This window comes from Tasmannia lanceolata, unplaced genomic scaffold (assembly GCF_043159265.1).
Source record: "Tasmannia lanceolata isolate RefF3 unplaced genomic scaffold, GAP_Taslan_0.1 ptg000006l, whole genome shotgun sequence".
Lineage (NCBI taxonomy): Eukaryota > Viridiplantae > Streptophyta > Magnoliopsida > Canellales > Winteraceae > Tasmannia > Tasmannia lanceolata.
In genome coordinates, this window is record NW_027518683.1 from 15953738 (window position 1) to 15978293 (window position 24556).

At 39.3% G+C, this 24556-nt stretch overlaps 1 protein-coding gene across 1 annotated transcript; it reads right to left on the bottom strand.

The window, feature by feature from the left end:
- Positions 1–1322: 1322 nt before the first annotated feature.
- LOC143879894 (histone acetyltransferase HAC1-like) lies at positions 1323–24297 on the bottom strand. The gene is made up of 16 exons (XM_077382552.1): positions 24175–24297; positions 23702–23755; positions 15954–16175; positions 15235–15340; positions 12765–15017; positions 10744–11031; positions 10378–10656; positions 9366–9494; positions 8553–8753; positions 8233–8375; positions 7796–8108; positions 7464–7603; positions 4228–4306; positions 3276–3668; positions 1890–2107; positions 1323–1805 (listed from the first exon to the last, which is right to left on the bottom strand). Exons 3-16 carry the CDS (start codon positions 16142–16144, stop codon positions 1691–1693), a joined length of 4848 nt encoding a protein of 1615 aa, XP_077238667.1. The 5' UTR covers positions 16145–16175; positions 23702–23755; positions 24175–24297; the 3' UTR covers positions 1323–1690.
- Between the last annotated feature and the right edge of the window lie 259 nt (positions 24298–24556).

Here is a 24556-nt window from a genome sequence, read left to right on the forward strand (position 1 = left end):
TGATACCCAAGGAGGTTGCCAGGAGCGATCATACTGAGCTTGCCAGAAGTAACTTTTCCTTACATTGACCTTTTATAAAGGGAAACGATTTCAGCACAACTATGTTTTGATACGTGCGCTCATGTATCTTGTCTTTTAGCATTTAATAGTCAAGTAAGTGCTTTTTGGGAATGGTAAATTCCCTTTTACAAGTCTTTAAATACTAAAAGACAAGAAACGCGTCATGTATCAAAACATGTTTGTGTTGAAATCATTTCCCTTTATAAAACTCGGAACGTTAAACTGAAGGGCGATCTTGTAAAAAAACTAGCTGCAAGGGCATCCCAATGGATCCACATCACACAACAAAATTTATTATTCCTTTAATTTTATGTTTTCCAGTGCCATTATAAATGTAGGGTGATAGAGATCCAATGAGGGCACCCTTCAGTTTAGCATTCCTAATAAAGAAGATTTTATATGGTGCGCGCGACATGATTTTGAAAAGGACCATGGGGCCCGCTTCATAGGATGATCGAAACCGTTCATTTGTTGGCCACAACATAAATAGGCTGTAACCAAAAATCATTTCTATAGGATGATCCTAGCCTCTGATCTTTAGAGGGACTGCACATGATTGAAACCTTTATAGATTGGAGGGTTAGAACCATCCTATGGAGATGATTTTAGGCTACAGTCTATTTATGTTGTGGCCCAACAAATGAACGGCTTGGATCATCCTACGAAGTGGACCCAACAATACCTTTTGAAAAATACTGGATTTCACATGCGCACTACATAAAAATCTTATAATGAAGAATACTTAAACTGAAGGATGCCCTTGCAAAAAAACAGATACAAGGGCAAGGGCACTCCTATTGGTCCTTGACAATAGTGCATTTAATGTTCCTTAAATTTTATATTTGTCAGCGCCATTTCCATTTTTTTTTTTATGCACCCTTATAAATGCATTTTCTTGAGAGGGGCCGATGGGATCGCCCTTGCAGCTAATTTTTGCTAGGGCGCCCTTCAGTTTAGCATTGCACCTAACTATATTACAGAGCTGTGGAGTGATTAACTCAGTTCATTAGCATGCAAGCAAAAGTGTTTTAATCTTCTATTTCTTTTCCTCTTTATCTTTGGGTTCAGGTCACAAGAATTTTGAATCACCTGTTTACAACAGCATTTGCATTTGACTCTCAAAGTATGATTGATACATTCTAAACAAATGATATCCGCACTCCCTTGTTTTAATAATGATACTCATTTCATTGATTTACACCTCTCTTTAACAGTATGACAAAAGCATCCATCTAGTTCTCCAGAGGAGCATAGAACTGCCATAGGTGAAAATAATGCTTGCTTATTTCATCATCTTTAAAATAAGAGTTCTACAAAAATGGACAGCATGAAACAAAATCAAGGGCTGCCCCGACCCCCTCCCCAAGACAAAGAACAAAACAGAAAAGGGGAAAAAGAACCTCCCTATTTTCCACGAAAGAAGACAGACAAATTATGAGAAAGAACAAAAAAGAAAAGGGGAAAAAAGGACCTCCCTATTTTCCATGAAAGAAGACAGACAAATTAGGACATCTATAGTACACCCGCCACCCGTGGACGGCACTGGAATAAGGATAAATCAAAGAATAAACCCGAGAAGGGTCGAAACCCGAGACCGATAAACAAACACTCCTACGTCTGTACAATTAGATTACCCGGAGTTCCCTGCAATCTCTGCAACTCGTTGTCTCACCATCTCCATTACTGCGGCCCTCCTCCGAGAATCAGATTGCTGTTGCAGCCTCCTCAAATGTTCTCTCAAATCCCTGGATACATTACACAATATACTGGTTAGTTCATTCAAATAGTTATAAGGCCCAGCAAAAATCAAAAGTTGAGATTATACGCACTTGCAACGAGGTACACGGCATTCTGATTCTTTGCAAGCTCGGGCATGAAGTTGAAGGAGATACCACATTTTCTTACAGAGACCGCAACCTCCAGCAGCACGTTTTCTGCACTGTATCCCATGGTGGAAAAGCGCTTTAACTTTACGGCAATTTGGATATTCACAATTGCCAGAGCGACATTGAGACGCATGCACCAGAAGATCGAGCATTTTCCGGAGCTGCAACAAATTAAGTAGCGTGAGGATGGAAAATACATACTAGTACCACAAATACAGTGAGTTTTCAAGCTAAACAAAAAAAGGAAACCTCCAACATAATTTAGTTCCAGCGATCAAGTAAGAGTGAGGGTAATTCCGAATTTTCAATAATTAAAAGGTTTGCATTGCATGGGAGACACAATCATTTCTTCCATCAGAACATCAAAGTTCACAAGAGAAAGGACTAACTGAGGGCACTTAACTCATGGGATACTCCAAACTCAAGCATGATAACCAGTCGCTAATGGTGAAAACTTGGGAGTTGGAACTTAGAACTTAATATGCTGAAACTCAAGCATGAACTTACGAGTCGAGTCGCTAGGCCTGGGCTTTCTTGTTTTGATGGTTGAAAACTTGGAAGTTAGAAGTTAGAACTTAATTAATTTTGTGCAACCAAGTTACAAGCATATAGTTATTTATATTTTTGGCTTAGTGCTTTATTTTTGTGCTACTATTGGGTTATATTTTTTTCAAGTGCCATTCAATATATATATATATATTTTTTTCAAGAATAGAGTTGCTGCGCTCGAGCACATAAACATGGGTGGGCCACATTTTTGGTGGCATCCAAAGCATTCATTTGATGGGCCCTTTCATGGGTAGGGTGTCTACCAAAAATCAGCTCCATTGGATCACCTTAGGGTGTCCATTTGTGGCGCCAAAATGGACAGATTTTTGGACAAACAGTATCTGTCCATTTTTGGCCCCACAAATGGACACCCATTGGTGATCCAATGGAGCTGATTTTTGGTAGGCCCCCCATCCATGATAGGGCCTTCCAAATGAATGGTTAGGATCACACACCCCCCCCCAATGGCCCCACCCCCTTATTTCTGTGCTCGAGCGCAGCAACCCTTCTCTCTCTCTCTCTCTCTCTCTCTCTCTCTCTCTATATATATATATATATATATATATATATATAATATATTGTGTCAACTAAATTTCTGTTCTTGTCAAAAACTCTTATGAGTCACGAGTCATAAATTAAGAAATCGAGTCACGGGTTGACAACTATACTGGAAAATAAGACGTGAAATACCACTTAAGTTCATGGAAAGGAACATAACAGCAATCCAAGTAGAATATGCACAAGCTTTTCACTAAAGCGAAAAATAGAGAAAAAAGAAACCTGCAAAACTCTTTTCTGCCGTGCTTCTTTGTTCTGTGCATCACGATCAGCCATTGATGGATGATTTGTTAGGCTGTGAGGATGATCAACACCACCATCCTTTTGATAACAAGAATTGCACACATCAAAATCGTCGCAGAATTCACAATGCCACCCTTGACCGGCTTCAATGTCATGACGGCAGACGTTGCAAGGAGTCACAAAAGCAGGTGCAGTTGGATTGTGGAGATGATATAGGACCATCATTGAGGAATGCTTAGCCCGGCGTAGAGTATCATACTGATAGTGATTTCCTTGACAGAGGCTCAAAAAAGCTTGCCTGGTGTCGAAGAACTCACTTTCCAAAATCTCATCTTTATCCTTGGTGTCTGCTGGCACATCATTCACTTCAAACTGCAAGGCAATCCTCTCATATTAGAGAACATCCATACAATCCTATGTTCGAACTAGTTGAGTTATAAAAGAACCTGTATACTATAGAAAATAGGCTATTGGATACCAGACACACGGTTTTAAATTTTGACCGAAATACTGAAATTTCGTCCAAAAATTTCGGATTTCTGCCAGGACAGACAGCGAAAGTACATAAATCCGAAATTTTGCTGAAATTTACAAGATTTCCACCGAAATTGCTGAAATTTCCGAAATTTCCAAAGGAATCTTTTGAAATACCGAAACTGAATTTCCAAATTTTACATGATTTCGACCGAAATTTCGGCCGGTTTAGGTTGTGGCCGAAACCAACATTAAATCCTTGACCAGATATGGCAGGCACATACTGCAAGGCAATCCTCTCAAATTAGAGAATATCAATGCAATCCTATGTTCGAACTAGTTGCGTCATAAGAGATTTTTTTTTTTTTTTGGGTGTATACAGATAGAAAATAGGCTATTGGATAACAGATATGGCAGAAATATTCGAGACAGGAACTTTTTGGATTAGATAACTCACTGGAGTGAAAGCATGTTTCTCCCTACTGCTGATAGGATGTCTCTCTCTTTCTTCAAGTTTTTGCTCTGCATCATAACACCTATAATAAAATAAAAGTAAACAATATCAGAGTCAACCAAAGATTAGCATAGGAAACTCCATGCCTAGTTCATTCATTTAAACTGAAGACCAAATATACGCCTTTGACAACATCGATTGGATATCCTTACATAATTCTCCTATATATTTATTGTTGCTCAATTTTTGTCAGGCAGTAATAAATCAATAAAGAATAACAAGGCATTATTTACAGTTTAGTATTGGGCAAATAGGTGGTACATATAGAAGTTTACCTTTATCATAGATAAAATCTAGAAGCAACTACTTTCAGGCTGGAATGACTAATGGGTCATTCTGTAGCAGTTTTGATGGGCCACTGCGACTCACCAACAGACATCATTTTATCCACATTGGAACAGAATAAATATGTGGAGCTCCACATATTGAAGAAAAGGCATTTCCAACCCTATCATTTAGATGAAAAACTCCATCTTGGCATAAAAACTAGGGAACACCGGAAAAGAATATGCTCCCATTATGTCAAATAAGGAAAGGAAATCATGAAAAAATATATTCTGAAACGTCAAGTAAATAGCTTTTGAATGGTTCCCAAAAAAAAATGTGTTCCTGAAAACCTATTCTGAAATATTGAAATTTTTTTTTTGTTGAAAGTTGACATATTTTCATTGATATTAGAATTACGTTGGGGACCAGGAGTCCCATCCTGTATTACAAAATATCAGAAAAACCGGTCCGGGCATACCCTGGACCAAGAAATAGTAAGACAAGAAGCAAAATAAAATAACCGGGACATATCTTCATCATCATGCCAGTGGCGAGATATATGCTTGAGGCCCCAAGGGTGCTTCTCTGTACCAAGCTCTTCCATCAGTCATTTTTACAAGCTAACCTCCAATTTGTCCTATTACCACTGTTACTAACAAACAACAGGGTTTCAACACCTCTATTATCACCATACCTCCAACAAATAGAATAGCAGTCTAAGCGAAAGACATAGTCTCTCAAGCCAAAATTGGTTGAAATATAGCCCATCTGGATACAGACAATTTATAGGAGAGATACTTGTGCTATCTAGTCCCAACTAGTTTGGTAAAAAGGCTTTGTTGAGTTGAGTACACTTTTGCTATCTAGTGATGGCAGCTTTACCCTGGACGACCACAAATGTTATAGACATCCTCGCAAATCCTTCCCCGATCTTGTAATCGAGCAACCTCCAGATACACCCCTAAGAATTATTCTCCCAACCTCCTGAGGGAAAGAACAACCTCCAAGGAAGGATTATGCCCAAAGCGAATGACCCTAAAGTCTCTCAAGCCAAGGGGAATCAACTTCCAAGCAAATACTCCACAGCGCTTCCATTTAAGCATAAAGCCTAAAGTGGCCACATATATTGAAACATAGTGAGGACCTTCATCGTATTCTTCGCTAACTTGCAACCTCCAAAAAACTAAGATCCACCTTCTTTAGAAACTAACTACCTTATGAACTGTCTAACCACCTTCTTAAGAAACTAAAAAAAAACTATCTATCTACAGGGGGCAGAAGATTCTTCCTTTAGGGTACACAACCCTCGGCCCCCATAACTTCAACCTGCTTCCCAGACTCTTGTTCAATACAAACCTCCCTTTTTTCCTTCAAATCTCTTATCGCCATTGTCATAAACATTTTTTTTTGTAGCTTCAAGGCCATCGTCATATCCTATCCCAAAGGCATCTCCTATAGCGAGTATCTCATCAAACTCCTCAGAAGAATAACCATTATTTTCTACTTCCCCTGAGCATTCCTCAATCATTTTGCCTTTATCTTTATCTTCATCTTTCTTTCCCATCCGTTCCCGAATTTCTTGAGTTACTTTCCTGTCTAACGAGTCCCGAGATTCTTGAGATTCCTCTACAGAAACTGCTACCAGTTTTTCTAACCTCTCTATTTCAGCTACTTTCTCCTCTTCCCACCGTCGTCGACGAATCATTCTTTCCTCTCATAAAGCTTCCTTAAAATGAGGGAGCTTATAGATCTGAGCATATACATCCTTGGGATCTGTCGACCTGATACTTTTTTGAGCTCCTCCATATTCTCCCTTGCATCCTTTTTGAATTGCTTCCACTGATTCTTCCAAATCCCCATCGAGATTTCTCTCGGAGTGGGAAATTCCTGCGAAGCCATCTTCTCATCACAATCCAACTCCTTCAGAAGTTTAAGGTTGTCAACGACAAAGGAGGTGGCCTTCCTCGTCTTGATCTTGGATCCATCTTCATCTGACATATTAGGGCAAAGAGGTTTATCAAAATCTTTCAAGAGTAATTTAACTTTGGAGGCTAAATTTTTCCTACGAAGCCATCTTCTCATCATAATCCAACTCCTTCAAGTTTAAGGTCGTCAACGACAAAGGAGGTGGCCTTCCTCTTCCCGATCTTGGATCCATCTTCATCTGACATATTAGGGGAAATCGGTTTATCAAAATCTTTCAAGAGTAATTTAACTTTGGAGGCTAAATTTTTCTTACTGGTTTCTTCTTTTTTTAAGACGACCTAGAAGCCTCCTTCTAAAGAGGGAAAGACAGCCCCTAGTGGCCAATAAATGTGATTCGATGCGCGCGCCTCTACCAGCTTGACCGACTTTTCCAACACGATTTGAGTTACTTATCCGAGGGGTATTGACACGAACCATCTGGTATATGCTTCCATACATTTCCTTGATTTTACAAGACATCCACCAAAACCAAAATGTTTCTGTTTCCGTGCCGACCGGAACCGAAAATTAAATCCTTGGCTTCCAGTTACCATGAGCTTAGCACTTGGTTAGGTTCTCCTCACGTGCAAATTTTAGAGGCTACAAACAAATTAAAAATGAAAAAAAGTGATAATGCCATAGAAGAAGAGTGCATTCAAGTGTGAGTTCTTCAACAAGAGAAGTTCAGGAACATCAAAATTTTCTGGTCTTGCTAAATTGAAAACAAAGTTCAACATCAATGATCAGAAATAATGCTCAGAATTGCATAAAAAAACAAGGGAGACACATGATAAACAGTCAAGTAATAGAAAAGACTCAAATACTATATTAAAAAGTAGCAATTTATCTGTTAAAGGTTGATCCTTGGTAGAAAAGAAAAATAAGGGTACTAAGCTGACCAAAATACAGTTCTAGAAGGCAATACGATAGGTTGGATAAGAACATACTTCTCACAAAGTTGAAATTTTTTGCACTGGCCGCAGACCCAACGCTTTCCAGACACCATGAGAAGACAACAATGGTTGCATGCATGCTGCAAGTGAACCATGATAAAATCTTCCTTGATTGGACAGATGAATTCACCAAGCTACATAAGGAAGAGATTTGTGAGAAATAGCAGATCAGGTGCTGGCAATCGGATGAAAGGGATAAACCACTATGTGTATTAAGACTTAAGAGTGATAATTTAAAATTTAAAATATCAAAAGCTCGATGTGGATGAGTTGTAATTAAAATAAAATGAGCAGGTTAGAAGTGTTAGGTAAAGAAAAAAAATTACTTTATGCATTAGTAGAGCATCCTTCGAGGCGTTGCCAAAGAGATCAGATTGGCCAGCAGCTTTTAAAGCCCTTTTTGTTATAGTCTTTTTAGTTTTTCCTTTCTTTTGTTGTTTTCTACCATCTTCTTCTTGAAGAAGTTGATTGATCATATCCTCTGCAGCCCCAGGCCAGTAGTCGCCATCGAAATATGGCATACGTGCGGCAGTTACCTTAGCCTTACATTCACCGGTAGATACAAAGAAATGATCGTGTAAATTAGTGAGTTCGACCACGATATTTTCCTTGGCAGCTTTCCTCAACATTGCTAAATACCTGAGAGAGATCGGTTATTCAGTGCATGCCCGACAGGTGTCAGATAAAAAATACACAATATCGGGAGCAAAAAGTTGCAATACTGAAGTTCGTAAAATATTGTTTTAAATGGTTATTATCTCACCATTCCCGGAGTTTATCATTTTTTGGTGTCTTCTGAATCTCAGGATGGCAATATAATATATAATCTTCACCCTTGAATGGAGGGCAAGCCCATATGTAGCAGCTAGTGAATCCCCGTTTCTTGCAATATTCAAGGTATCCTATCTGAAAACAAATTAACAATAAAGACCCAAAAAGACCAATTATGAAAAATCGTTGAAACCAAATTGAACACACGCTGAAGAATAACAAAATCAATATGGTGAAACATAAAGAAATTAATACTCATGATAAAAAGTCCAAAACCAAAACTAATGCCTGAAAGAGGAGATGTCTAAGTACCAGAATTTCGTGGTAAACAAATGTACGAAGAGCCTCCCCAGTCACTGTTTTTATCTCGGGCCTGAAGTACTTCACAGAATCCAGATATGAAAGATAAACACGTCGTTGATTTGGGAATTGGCATTCTGAACCAAATTCCTGGACGTACATGCCAAAAAGGCATACTTCTACCCCTTCAATCTTTTGAAACAACAAAATGACCTGGAAAAAATTTTAACTGCTCTTCAAAATGTACTAAACCATTAATGTATCAATCTTTGTACTACAAAAGTAGAAGAGAAAAGGAGAAAAGGAACGACGGGTATTTTTTGCATCCATTAAAAGTTTTTATAACAATTTCTCAGTAGAAGAAACAAGAAAAATTCACAACATGATTCACAATCAGTGTTTAAAAACGGGGATGTGATGTGGAACGTGACCAAGAAAAATCATTTTCGACTCGTCACTGACGTAGCCACGAATGCGGTTGACACGGTCATAACTCGGGAGAGTCAAAGGAGTTTTTATTGACTCTGTAGAGCAAAACGTGGAATGCAAATGTGGTACAACACAGAACGCGGCCAAGAAATATCCTTGTCGACTCGGGCGAGTTCCTCGTCGTGTCAACGAGTTTTTAAACACTGTTCACAATTATTTTTGAGTGGAAAATGATCACAAGTGCTTGCATAGTTTCATCACACATTCCCGCACAGTTACGGCTTTCCGTAGTCTAACCACTGGCAAAAGCCATGAGTTATGATCACAAATTTTATTTTATTTTTGAATGGTGAATAATTACTATAAGTTTAATTACTACAAGTTTAAGCCCGGCACCTTGGATTTGTATGGGAATTCTGTTGGGTAATTCTCTTCTTGAAATATCTCTAAAAACCGCTGCTTCACTTCCAATTTTTTGTCAACTGAGGACACTACTCTGACTACAAGTGCTTCTGCTCCCGGTATCTGGCAACAACAACAACTAGCAATCAGCTTTCCATGTATCATGATTCATTAAAAATTATTGGAAATAATAGCCATGAAAGCTTTCTAAAGGTAAATGGGGTAAAGAGCACAATGTCATGACAAACATGTGAAAATGAAAAACAACCATCATTGTAACGAGCACAGTCGGAAACTCATGTTGGCTTCCAAATAACACTGACTCAAATTCATGAATCAAGCGAATAAACCTTATCAAGGATCGTATTTTCTTGACATATCAAAAAATAAATATTAAAAACAATACATGATATGTAGGAAAATGATAAAAAAAAAATCAGGGAATTTATAAAAAAGAATGAGGGAAGATGGATTACGATTTACGAATCACATTTCATCTAAATATTCTCATCTCAGTTGAATAAACAAGGCACAAACATTTTCACACTGCAATATTGCAGTTGATGTATTTAGGAGCTAAAAAACTGCCTGACAATCAATTTTTGGCCATTTCAAAGATTGATATAACCATGGGGTGTTGTCTGATATGACATATCGTATCAATTAATCTCAGATTCTTCAGTTGGATGATACAAATAGATGTATATGTGTGTGTAGGTCGTAGAACCATACACGCAAATATGGGATGGTGACATCCATGATTTTGCTGAGCACCTATATGGCATCATGAACAGTTAGGTGGTTTTTAACGCACCCATATGGGATGGTGACATTCATTATTTAACTTTTCAAATGAGATATCAGGTTTACAGAATAAGATTCCAAAAAATCCAAAAAAGGAAGACATGTTATTGAACTTGGACTATGAGAATCCAAGGCTAGATACAAGTTCTAATTCAACGTAGTAAAAAAAATCATGAATCCTGCCTTAAATCAGAGACATCACCTCATCAACATGTTTCCCCCAAAACCGTGCCCTCTCTTGTTTCTCCTGCCTCAGTCTCTTAGAAAGGCGTTGCTCTATGTGGTCACTAAGGATTGTTCTTGGCAAATCTTTTGCACCAAGGACCGCATTCTGTGGTAAGGGCTTACGCTCCTCTCTTTCTACCTCCACTACATAGCAATTAGGGCAAGTGTATTCAGCTTGCCCTCCATCATCTCTCCGACCATTAAAGAGAGCACATATTTGATGTTGCCAAGCTTCACATTTATCACACTGAACCCACTGCAGAGAAACATAAAATGGTAAACTAGAAACTTTTCAGTGCACAAAAGTGCAAATTGTCATAAATTAAAAGATGAAATAACTTACCCCTTCTTCAGTTTCCTCATCATTCCTCTTCTTCTCAAGCCTAGCCTTGGGAATAGCAGTTCCATCAACCTCGATGAGGTCACCCTTGACATCATCATTACAGAAATAGTGTCGGGTATCACCAGTTCCCACAGTAAAATACGTTGCATTTCGCTTGATACGGGCACCACATGGTGTACAATATATAGGTGGTGGTTCAAAATTTAGCTTCTCTACTGCACACAACTGGCATGAGTTCTCATTCATTGAATACTCCATTGCTTGGTTTTTCGCAGCCTTTGCTTTACTCTGTAAAAAGAACAACCATAAGAAGAATTAAACCATCATTTGAAGACATCATATAAAAGATAAATAATCAGTTGCGTTCAACATCAGAAAAAAAAAAACGCTTACAAAGAGGTAACAATGAATAAACAATAGTAAATCACATAGAACTTAACAGGCAATGCTCTTCCCAGTGTTACATGGAATCGGACTCGTGTGTCGGGATCTGACACGGATTCGAGGAGTAGGTTTCGGCAAACCCCCAAAAGTAGGATTCGGATTCGGTAATTTTATATAAAATAAAATTTTCAAAATAAAAAATTTAAATATACATGTGTGTGTGTTGGTGAAAAATTTGAGGGTAGAGGGTAGAGGGTCGAGGAGAGTTTTGTATTAAAAGAGTCGAAGGAGGAAGGGGGTCGATGTTGAGGGTTGAGGCGCTAGGGTTTTTATTAAAAGAGTATGGGTTGTGATTTCATATAAAAAAAGTAAAGAAGAAAACACATATAAAGGGAAAATATACAAGATTCGCATTTTAAAGTAGAAAACGATGAATCGGATTAGCCTGAAAAAAAAAAAAAAAAAGAGGATTCGGGTGGGACACAGCTACGATAAGAATCCAGGTGTGCCCCACGTGAATCCATGTCCGATTCGCATGTGGAGACATGTCGACACAGATTTGGCATAGGGGGGCAAAGAATCAATGCAACATATGCTCTTCCTATTATCCTATTTTCTACGAGAGAACAAATTCCTTGATAACCTTCTTCAAGCTTAGCTAGTCCTTCATGTTAGGATCCCCAAGAAAAAAGCAGGTTTGTCGGAGGGTAACAATACGCAACAGATTTTTTTTCTCCATATTCATTTTGACTTGGATGTCTTCTTGTAGGGAAAATGAGAGCATATGAGGAATAATATAAGAATCTCCTGGTGTTGCATCCGATCCTTTGATTTTGGTTAATGAGATGGTGGTGGAAATTTCTGTAAGAATACCTCTTATTCCTCGCTAGGTACGATCACCAAGTCTGCTTGGCTTCACTTGGGGTTCATATCAGGGATTAACCACAGCTGGCCGAAGACAAACTTTGGCGATAGCAGTGGAAAGTAACCCAAAGTCAACAAATTAGTAGGGAGATGAACAAGATGAAGGTCACCAGAGGGTTCCTATGCTTAGTTAGGTAGGTTGGTGTGGTGCAGAATATACCATGGACTAGAATGTCCCTGCACCATGGCATAGACTTCTTTCAATTCTGCAGTTTGAAGATCTGAGGACAACCGTCATTAAGGGAGATATCTTGAATATGTTTCAGCAAACAAGAAGGGCTCCCACCAAGAAGAATTGAATTAAGTTTTCATGGAATACTGGAGTACTCTTCTATAATAAGACAAGGAGTGCAGTTCAGACTTCTGATACCCACGAGGAACATCAGGTAGTGGGACAAGTTGTTTTCGTGGACAAGACGGAAGTGTCATACCAAGAAGAACTGCGGTTCTTCTTGGTCTGACACAGTAACGACATCAGTTTAAGGTAAATAGTTCAACATTCAATTTAGACTCCACTTGGAACACAAAATTCTACAAAACACTAAAAAAAAATAGGAAATTGTATCTAAAATATCCATGAATGTGATCCAGGAGCAAAAGCCTACGAGTGAATTTACGAAGCACCAACTAGATTACAAAGCCAGTACCAACTAGATTGATGACACCAATTTACTAAAACAAGCAGACATGGAAAAGAATATTCATAGGCTAACCTGGCCAACCCATTGCCTAAGGCCGGAAATATGTTCCTTAATTTGCTCTGGTGTGAACAGTTCAGTCAGAGATACACCATTTATCTTTGGTTTCCCTGATTTAGTTCCAGCCACATGATCAACTGGAAGTGTGGAGATTTCCTTTTTTATTTCCATCTTAGCCTCATCAGTCTCCATCTCAACCTGAATATGTTTTTTCTTAGCATTAACAGCGAGTTCATTTGGAATAATAGGCTCAACATTAGGCTGCATGGTGTTTACATCCTCCAGGTTATCCATCTTGATATCACCAAAATTAGGAGAACTGCTTTGTCCAGAACTTATGGATGGTTCTATTTTCACTTCTGTAGCCTCGGATCTTGCGGAGATAGGCATTTCAATCTGTTGGCATACTTGGGGTTGTAATTTCAGCAAAGAATGAGGTCGATTCATTGAAGGGACTGATATTGGAGAACTTTCACTTTTGGGCGTAAGGCAAGTGGAGGGATGCCCCATCTTAATGCGTTTCACCAAAGATTGCATATCATCTGAAGTTTCAGTAGTTGATTTTGAATTTGCGGAACAAGCATATGGTGGACGGTGAATTTGTGTCTTGCGTTGTGTTGCAATAAAACGACGGACGGGAACACAAACAGGGCAATCTGCCGCCTGGCAATTCCGATAATGGTCAATCAATAACTTGGAAGGACGACAGCGAGGATTCTGACAATGACCTCCATCACAACTTTTCATATGCATCAACAACTTCTGAACTATTATGCAATTAGCTTCTCGGCATTTTCCTTCTGGAGCGGGACATCTACGAGCATGGTACAAGAAAAGCAGCCACCTTCGTTGATTTAAGAATTGTCGTTCCCGTGTTGCATTTCTCGGTCCACATGCCGTCCCATTTCTCAGTCCAGCGTCTGATCCTTCTAAAGAGAGATGAGGTCGCTGAGCGTCATCCTGTCCTGATATTCTTTGAAGGAACTCATCTTGGACATGGTGCTCAAATGAGGACTGGTCTGGCTTATGAGACTCCTCTTGAAGTGGAGGGTCCCACTGACCCTGACAGAACAACTGAGCACCTTTAGAATGGTCTTCAGTGGCACTGTTCGGTCGGTACTGGTTTTGTAACTCAGAAAGGTGAATGTGTTTAGAAACTTGTTCTTCCAAAGGTTTATTATTGGATTCGATTCCATGCTCAGGTATCATTTGACGACCAAAATTGGATGTCATTTGTGACTGTGAATATGACTGATGCGGCAGTTGCTTGATTTGCTGCTGTTGAAACTTTTGCATCTGTTGCTGAGATTGTAGTAAATGCTCATGAGTTGGATGGGGTGACTGGAAATTCATTTTAGCCGAATGATCACTTATCTGAGGTTTTATATATGACGTTTGTTGTATTTTCTGCGTACTAGCTTGATGAGTTAGCAAGCCAGAGTTTGCCTTTGACCAGGATTGCAAGCTCAACGGGTTCACATTCTGGTTATTCATTGTAGATACAACGGTTGTGGCAGGGCCATATATGTTTGCCGAACTAGACAGATCAGTGCCATTCATCCCATATATGTCACCTGTCAAAGGAATCATTTGCTGTTGTATAGAGTTTGCAGGATTACCATAGGAAGACGAACTCAGGTACCCATCAGAGACCGCAGGCCCATTCATCAGTTGTACATTGTTATCAATCAACGCTAACTCACTGTTCAAGGCCCCGTTGGAAAATCCATACGAGGAAGATTTCTGCTGCGAGCCAGACCTCATCCCGATGCCCATTTGGCCACCAACACCATGCAATATACTGCTGTTTTGACCTCCACTATACTGCTTCGGTTGTGGTTGTTGTTGTGAAACCATTGTAGATTCAACGCTAGAAAACCCAGCCCCATTAGAACATCCAGAATTCATGGACATTGACTGGGAATTATTTAATCCAGGGGTAGGAATCATCTGGCTTGCAATTCTCGATACACCCATTGATGACATCACATTCTTTCCACCAGAGCTAACTGAAATGTTGGCAAGTGACTGTTGCTTGTAATTCCCTGTGTTGGCTGTATTTGGTGCTATTGTACTACCACTCATGGAGGTGTCCCCAGAAGAAACAATTGTACCGCTTTGTGGCATGCCAGGGGTGGGTATCATTGTACCAATAGAAGAGGAAGAAGACACGCGGTGGGGCAATTGTTGGCTGCGATTATTGGGAGGTAAACGTTTGACCAAAGTTTGCAACCGTTGCTCGAATGTATCCATGTCCATGTACTCCTCCTAACAGGAAATATAGATGCATCAGTTTAACCAAGGACTGTAGGTAGAGAAAATGAAATAGTTTAAACTTTAAACATTTAAAGGCATCTAAGAAACATAAAATAAATATCCAAAATGTTTTCCTACGAATAAATATTAGTTTTTGTGGGATCTACTAAACACTGAACAAATAGTTCATATGCCCAAACCAAAAAATTCAAATACAGGCAAAGCAGACCTTCGAATTAGCATGCCTGAACAGATATTCCTCCAAGCGCGCCGCAACATCAGGTATCCGATACTTCCAGTCATTAGATGGTTGCCGCCGCTGGAAAATTTGGGAGCTGAAGTATTGAAGCAGGCTCAAGAGTTAAAACTTATTAGTTAGCTATAAACATGAAAACAAACAATAAATTAATAAACAATATTTAATTACATAAAGTTAAAAATAAAAATATGAAGTTTTATGCTAACATCATGAGGAATGCCAGCAGCAGACGCAAGGCCAGCAAATGCACCCCAAAATATGCGAACACGGATTTAACGTGTTCCAAGCACATTAAGTTACCTATACAATATTTTTGGGTGTGATTGAGGTGCATCTGCAGCTAGCATTCCTATAATATAATAAGTGATACTTATAGTAGGTAACATTAATCATATTATAAAGGGTCAGGAGGTGACACCATAACTCCATTGGATTTTTCCCTATGTCGTTTTATCATCCTAACTATAAAAGACAGGGGCTGATGAAAAAATAAAATAAGGATAAAGTGAGGCCTAAATAAAACGTCAACACCAAGGAAAGTTTCAGAAGACTGATGCCAAAGAATGCCAAAGAGGTCTTGAGATGGTTACAAGCATTTGAATGCAAAAGTGAAGATCCGTAATTACAAGTTAAAGCATTATGGTATTCCAAGATGTACAGAGTGAAAAAATAGTAACTGGAAAACTTACATTCTTTCTCGCACGACTACTCGCGCCATTTCAAGTTCCGGATCCATATTGCTTATACTACGGAGACCTAGGTTTTGTATCTGAGAAGGTAGAGAATTGCCATTCTGCTGGGGTAGACCAGGCAACTGTGTGCCAGCTTGATTTGGAACCTGTCCTGAGATCTGTCCCGACATAGGTGCCTGCACATGCATCTTTCCTCCGTAGAGTTCTAAATACCAGCAGCTGAATTGCCGATAATTGGAGGCAATCAATATAATGAACTTTTGAGCAAACAAATAAAGAATATCGAATGGCAATATGGAATGTGTTTCTAGTGCAATAAAAATAGGTAAAAACAAATAGTTGAAATGACATTAAAGTACAAAATACACAATAACTAGTAGAACAGACAAACTACCAACTCAAGATAACAACCTATAGGTGATCATTCAAAAAAAAAAAAAAAACAGATAACAACCTATAGGCTTACTTTGAACTAAGAGCAGGAGTAGAAGATTAGTAATTTAGAATATGAATTCCCTGGTTATTTTATTTCCAAAGCCCCGCATGAGCAAGCCAAGCTACTCATTAAGACTGCACAGGTGACTCATGCCAAGCAGCTAACTTTTGAGGCAGCTAAGGGCAGCTTCGAGCTAAAACTAATGGAATAGAGGATTACTAGTATACCTATTTACCTGGTTGCTTTCTTACCTCAGGTACCATCCGTCTAGTCCAAATACTACTAATTAGAACTAAGAAAGAAGGACACTCTACTAAAAGAGTAGTTTCCCCTGGCTGATTTCTTGAAAATGCTGAATAACATTGCAAAAATTAACAGGAGGACAATGCCCCATCTATTCATCCAACTGAAACAAGGCATCCACTCACTGCAAATATTTACATTTCATACTTTGAATTTGTGGAAGGAAATGTGTGCGCCTAGCATAACACAATATGGCACTGGTATATCAGGGGGGTTATAACACACACAAGGACCGGCGGGGGCGGGGGTTGCGAGCATGGAAGCAACAAAACCTGAGGATCAAAGATAAGTTATTAGCTAGAAGGGACACCAATAATACGATGTGTAAAGCTTGGGAAGGGACTCAATCTACTATCACAGCATTGGAATCAAGACAATGCTGATGGAAGAATAACTGATGTTGAGTGTTCTCTTATTGTCCTAGTTATATTACATATTGATGCAAGACAGGTCTAGGGAAATGAGCGTCTTTCAAAGATTTGGCCCAGTTTTTAGTCGACTAGAGTGAGGAATAGGTTATGGGCAAAGGAAATAGGCTATGCAGGATATGGGGATAGGGAGTATGGGTGAAAATTAGGATTTTGGATCCTAAAATATGTGATTAGATTGGAAAATATTTTACTAGATTTATGGCAGGTTTGGACAGATTCATATGTATGCCAGAATGGTGGAGACATATGCCGGAAATGTGCGTGCGATGATTTTGGATAAGATCAAGGGGCATGGGATAGATTTTAGTTAGGATTAAGGTTTCTCAGATAAAGGAGAATTTTCTTTGGAGGGTGGGGGAGATGGCATTGGGATTTCAGTATGGCCGTATGGGTACGGTGGGCATGGGGTTATGGTGAAGTTTTAATGTCCGGAAAAGAGACGTTTGAGGATTTTGGGTGGGATAAGGTGGTTTAAGGTGAGATAAGATGGGTAAACCAATCCTTCTTCAAAAAAGATGGGTAAACCAATAAGAAAGTTATGATTCTGTGGTTTTAGGCCAATGAAAAGAACATGGTATGTACAGGTCCTGACCTTGAAGGTTGGCATCACCACAGTTCTTTAGCCAAGCACAACTTAAAATCCTAATCCACCCTATTCCAAAATAGACTTTTGGTTAGATGTTAGAACAGAGCTTCCAGACGACTAGATGCACACATTTACACTTTCCATTCCATTGGACAAGAGAAATGCCATGGGATTGGGATCTTCTCCAAGGAATTAGTAGTATGCATGTTCAATAATGAGCAAAATTAGCAAAAGAGGTAATTGTAGACCCCAATCAAAGCAAAATTCTCGGCAGCACAACAATCATACACCATCCTCTAATGTCTAAAATATGAAATATAAAATAAAGGCAAAGATTGTAATAAAAAATTGATCGACAACATGCAATCAGGAAATTGGTAGAAACTAATTGATCAAAAAATAATTTAACCATGTTGGAAAGGTGAAAGCTGGACTTGCCTTTCTCACCTCAATTCCATTTATATTCTTTACTGTAGCATCATTGTTGCCAATGTTGGAAGATTGGACAGATCTCATGGGATCTGATTGAGTGAATGTTGCATAAGACCGTTGTGCTCTTTTTCTATATGTCTCTTGTATAGCTTGTATTGGCTCTCATGAATGAAAGAATTAAGGAAAAGCCCTCTCATTACCTAGGACTTGGCATGGCCGAACCGCGTAAACCCTCTGTCTCTTTTGATCTTGTGTGTTTTCCATAGCATGATCCAACCCTTTCCACAGATTATTTGGCCTTTTTTTTGGAGTTATTCCTCTTGCTTTGAATCCAAGCAAAACCCTCTTGCTTTGAAGCACATCTCCATGATCTTTGAGATCTGGACTTGATCTTGCACAAGGGTGTTACTACTCGTGTTGGGAATTTAACTGGGTAGAACTCACAACTAAAAGCTAGCCGTTGGAGGGAGGGTGCCCATTCCCTTATAACCCATCCCCATCCCCATCACTTTACCAATGTGGGACTATTTGCTTTTGCGTGGAACCCCAACAATCTCCCCCTCCACGCAGAAGAAACGTGGCCAATCTCGCCCCTCCACGCGGCAGTAACGTGGTAACCACGAGATACTACACCGTGGTTTCCAATATCTCACCCCTAAAAGCTAGCCGTTAGAGGGAGGGTGCCCATTCCCTTATAACCCACCCACATCCACATGATCTTACCGATGTGGGATAATTGCTTCTGCGTGGAACCCCAACAATCTCCCCCTCCACGCGGAAGCAACATGGACCATCTCGCCCCTCCACGCGGTGGCAACATGAGAACCACGAGATAACTACACCAGGGTTCCGAGATCTTCCCTGAGGGACAATTCCGCCCTCGGAGGCAAACCGAGGTTACCACCATGGTTTTAAATTTCGACCGAAATCTGAAATTTCGGGTTTCGGTCAACCGAAACCAAAATCACACTTACCCAAAATGTTACTTTATTCCGTCCGAAATTTCAGTCAAAATTTCGAAATTTTGGTGGAAATTTCGGTTTTTCTTAAGTTTCGATGGCGTGTAATTATCAAAACGAAAGGTGTAAAAGTTATCACAAGCAAGTGGACACTTGTAAACAAACTAAATGGGATGAGATATACATCACCACGTGTAACCCATCTCTCTCTCTCTCTCTCTCTCTCTCTCTCTCTCTCTCTCTCTCTCTCTCTCTCTCTCTCTCTCTCTCTCTCTCTCTCTCTCAGGGAATGGAGAAGCCACGTAGGGCTCGTGCAAGCCAAGTACTCTCCTGTTGACATGTGGAATTTGCTTTTTTGTTGACCCTGTCTGAGTTACTTTGTTGTTGACACGTGCCATTTAGTTACCCACAGATCTGAAGAGCTTTTAGTAAGTAGAAAATCTCTATTTTTAAATTTTTTATTATTTCCTCGAAATTTCGACCGAGATTATCGAAATTTCAAAATTTCTGTTTCGGTGAGATCCAAAACCGGTACCGAAACCAAAATTTAAAACCATGGTTACCACACCCTAAGCTCTGATACCAATTGTTGTGAATTTAACCGATAGAATGCACCCCTAAAAGCTAGCCGTTAGAGAGAGGGTGCCCATTCCCTTACAACCCATCCCCATCCATCTCACTTATCCGATGTGGGACTATTTGCTTTTGTGTGGAACCCCAACAATCTCCCCCTCCAAGCGGAAGCAACGTGGACAATCTCGCCCCTCCACGTGGCGGCAACGTGGGAACCACGAGATACTACACCGGGGTTTCCGAGATCTTCCCTGAGGGACATTCCCGCCCTCAGAGGCGAACTGGGGTTACCACACCCTGAGCTCTGATACCAATTGTTGGGAATTTAACCTGGTAGAACTCACCACTAAAAGCTAGCCGTTAGAGGGGGTGCCCATTCCCTTATAACCCATCCCCATCCATTTCACTTATCCAATGTGGGACTATTTGCTTTCGCGTGGAACCCCAACAATCTCCCCTCCACGTGGAAGCAACATGGACAATCTCACCCATCCACGCGGCGACAACGTGGGGATCACGAGATACTATACCGAGGTTTCTAAGATCTTCCCCAAGGGGCATCCCCGCCCACGGAGGCCAACCGGGGTTACCACGCCTTGAACTCTGATACCATTTGTTAGGGAATTTACTGGGTAGAACTCACCCGTAAAAGCTAGCCGTTAGAGAGAGGGTGCCCATTCCCTTAAAACCCATCCCCATCCATCTAACTTATTCGATGTGGGACTATTTGCTTTTGCGTGGAACCCCAACAACTCGCCTTCCTCTGGCCAACAAATCCGACAGTCTTTGCTCTGTCCTCGGCACAGGCAAGTTTTTTTTTCTCTTCCGCTAGCACCATTGTCATTCTCAAATCGTCTTCTGTTGCACCAAATACCACTGATACAAGCAACACAGAGACGTATTCATAGACTCCCTAGTAGGATTCATGGAAATAAGTCTCCTCTTGAAATTTTGAAAAGAAGAAAAATAGATTTATCACATTTACATGTGTTTGGATCCTCTTGAAAGGAAGAAAAATTGATTTATCCTCTTGAAAGTATTTTTTTTTTCTCTTCCGCTAGCACCATTGTCATTCTCAAATCGTCGTCTGTTGCACCAAATAGGATTCTTGAAAATAAGTCTCCTTTTGAAATTTTGAAAGGAAGAAAAATAGATTTATCACATATACATGTGTTTGGATCCTCTTGAAAGGAAGAAAAATTGATTTATCCTCTTGAAAGTATTTATTTTTCCCTTCCGCTGGCACCATTGTCATTCTCAAATCGTCATCTGTTGCACCAAATACCACTGATACAAGCAACACATAGACTCCCCAATAGGATTCTTGGAAATAAGTCTCCTCTTGAAATTTTGAAAGGAAGAAAATTGATTTATCACATTTATGTGTGTTTGGATGTATTTGCTTTGTTTACAATAATTCTCAAAAGCGAGATAAATTAGATCCATGTACTGTTAAATGTGTCTTCTTGAGGTACTCTTCTATAAAAAAAAGGGATATAAGTGTTATGATCCAAAAAATAGAAAAAATTATATCTCTAGAGACATCCAATTTAATGAAAATGAGTCATTCTTCCAAGAATACAATTCAAATAATCCTGGAAAAAGGACTCAAGGGGAGTGTTCTGGAATGGTTCCTACAACAAATGGTGAGAATAGGAAAATAGTAGTTCAAATTCAAGAAGATCAAGAAAGGCCAGTAAATAACGATGAAGAAAGTGAAGATCAAGGAAGGCAAGAAGACCATGAACAAGAAGAATAGGTACTTGTGACTCGATCCCCTAATGATGTTCACCCTCCTATCCCCTGATGATGTTCACCCTCCTGATTCTCCGCCCTTACAGAGGTCTGATTGTTCCTCTCATCCTCCCCATCATTTGAAAGACTTTTTTACATATCATGCGAGTTTGTATGCCATCCACAATCATTTGTCTTATTGTAATGTGTCTACTTCACACTATTTTTCCTTCAAACATTGTTGATAAGGTTGAACCCAGCTCCTTTCATGATGCTAATTCTCAACCTTTGTGGAAGAGGGCTATGAAAGAAGAACTTTCTGCATTGGACAAAAATCATACATGGGATATAGTTCAAATGGCAGTTGGAAAAAAATTTGTTGGGTGTAAGTGGGTTTATAAGATCAAGTATAATAATGATGGCTCAATTGAATGATACAAAGCGAGGCTAGTGGCAAAAGAGTTCACCCAAAACTATGGGATTGATTATACAGAGACTTTTGCTCCAGTTGCTAAAATGGGAACCGTTAGAATCCTTGATCTAGAAGAAGATGTCCATATGGATCTTCCTCTAGGACATCCCATGGAAGGAACGCCAGGAATTGTATACAAATTAAAAAAGGCGTTATATGGCTTAAAGCAATCTCCTAGGGCTTTGTATGCTGAGTTGAGTGATGCCCTATTTAAGGTAGGATTTAAAAGAGGCGACGTCTATTCTTCTATGTTTACAAAAAAATGTTTGAAAGGAATAATTATTGTATTAATCTTTGTCGATGATATTGTCATTACAGGAAATGATGAAAATGAGATTTCAAACTTAAAAGTCTACTTTCACAAAAGATTTGATATAAAGAATTTAGGAAAATTAAAATATTTCCTAGGGATTGAAGTTGCATATTCAAGAAAGGGAATTTTTTTGTCCCAACGAAAGTATGCTTTGGACTTATTAAAAGAAACTGAGAAATTAGGTGCAAAACCATGTGAGACTCCACTTGAAATAAACAAAAAGATGAATCTTTCTTATGGGAAATTGCTTGAAGATATTGGAGGATATCAGAGATTCGTAGGGAGACTAATATATCTCACTATTAATCGTCCTGATATAAGTTATGTCGTTGGTATTGTTAGTCAGCATATGCATGCTCCTAGAACAAATTATCTTGAAGCTGTTGAAAGAATTCTAAGGTGTGTAAAAGGTTCTCCTGGTAGAGGAATTTGGATGAAAATAATTCACACGTAGATATTATGGGATATACAGATGCAGATTGAGCAAGAAGTCGAGATAGAAGATCTGCAACCGGCTATTGTATGATGGTAGGTGGTAACCTCGTCACTTTAAAAGTAAAAAGCAGTCAGTAGTTGCCAGATCTAGTGTTGAAGATCTAGTGTTGAAGCTGAATATAGAGCTATGGCGGCTGGAACGAGTGAAATTGTCTGGATAAAGTTTCTTCTCCGAACATGGGTTTTCACACTAAAGAACCAATTAAAATGTTTCGTGATAATCGTGTTGCTATTCGCATCGTTGCTAATCCCGTTTTCCATGAACGAACCAAGCATATAGAGATCGATTGCCATTTTGTACGTGAGAAGGTTCAAGATAGAACTATTAGTACTGCTTATACTCGAAGTGAAGATCATCTTGCAGATATATTCACAAAAGCAGTTTCAAAGTCAAGACTTCAGCAGATTCTTTCCAAGTTAGGCCTTATTGATATCTGCGCACCAACTTGAGGGGTAGTGTTAAAAAGGTGAAAGCTGGACTTGCCTTTCTCACCTCAATTCCATTTATATTCTTTACCGTCGCAACATTCGCAGCATCTTCGCACCAACTTGAGGGGTAGTGTTAAAAAGGTGAAAGCTGGACTTGCCTTTCTCACCTTAATTCCATTTATATTCTTTACCGTCGCAACATTCGCAGCGAATGTTGGAAGATTGGCCAGATCTCATGAGATCTAATTGAGTGAATGTTGCATATGACCGTTGTGCACTTTTTCTATATATCTCTTGTATAGCTTGTATTCGCTCTCATGAATGAAAGAATAAAGGAAAAACCCTCTCATTACCGTGGAGTAGGCATAGCCAAACCACGTAAACCCTCTGTCTCTTTTGATCTTGTGCGTTTTCAAACCAAGCAAGGATAAACACATCATGTATTATAAAACAGTTGGCATAAACAATATGGAGACGAATCAATAAGGTTCAAAACTAAAACACCCAAAGCAAAAGCTGGCACTGAATTCTCCACAAAACCATTTTACAAGCATATAATTCTGAACAAAAACATAGGATTACCTGTGTTGGGCAATCCTCTCAGCTTCAAATTAAACTCCAATACCATTAAGTTGTCTGCAAAGACAGTAAAATAATATAAATTAAACCCATAATATCTCAAATTTTACCTATCGAATTTGAACCCTAGAAACAATTAATTTTCTCACAGAAGTTTGAAGCCCTAAATACTCAGACCCAATCCCACTGAAAAAAGAAAAAAAACACAGTAGAATAACGATCAAAATAAACTTTCAAACCCTAACATTCTGCCAGACCCGATTGCAAACCCTAGAAAAAAAAAACGGAGGGAGAGAAAACGAAGATCGAGTGAAGATTCTCGATGTCAAAGAAGGAAGCGAACGACGAAGCTAGCCGAACTTCGATCGGAGCTCCGATTGCCGGCCAAAATTCACGGCCGATCAAAATTCGAAGGAAAAAAATTTGAAGATAAGGTAATGTCGAATCCCTAAATTATCGAAAACGAATTTTTTTACCTTTGAGGTTTCGAAATATCACCGAAAAAGGGGAAATTTGAATGAAATTGGGGATTCAATTGGGCCTTATGCGTTGTTTTGAAACCTATTCGATCAAGGTATTCGGAGGGTAAGGTCGATAATAGTATTTATGACTTATGACTTACGAGTTATGACTACTATTTTAAGATTTTCTTGGGCATGGATTTAAATTTCCTAGAGATTTCCCTGGAATGGCATAAATGTTTCCATTTTTATCCCTGCTAACTCTACATGATTTCCTTTCACCTCATTATTTCCCATAAATTTTGTCGGAAATTCCTAAATATAAATGGTCGGAACGACAAAAAACTGGAAAGATGTTATTATTTGCATTTCATTCCATTTTATTAATGTAGAGAAT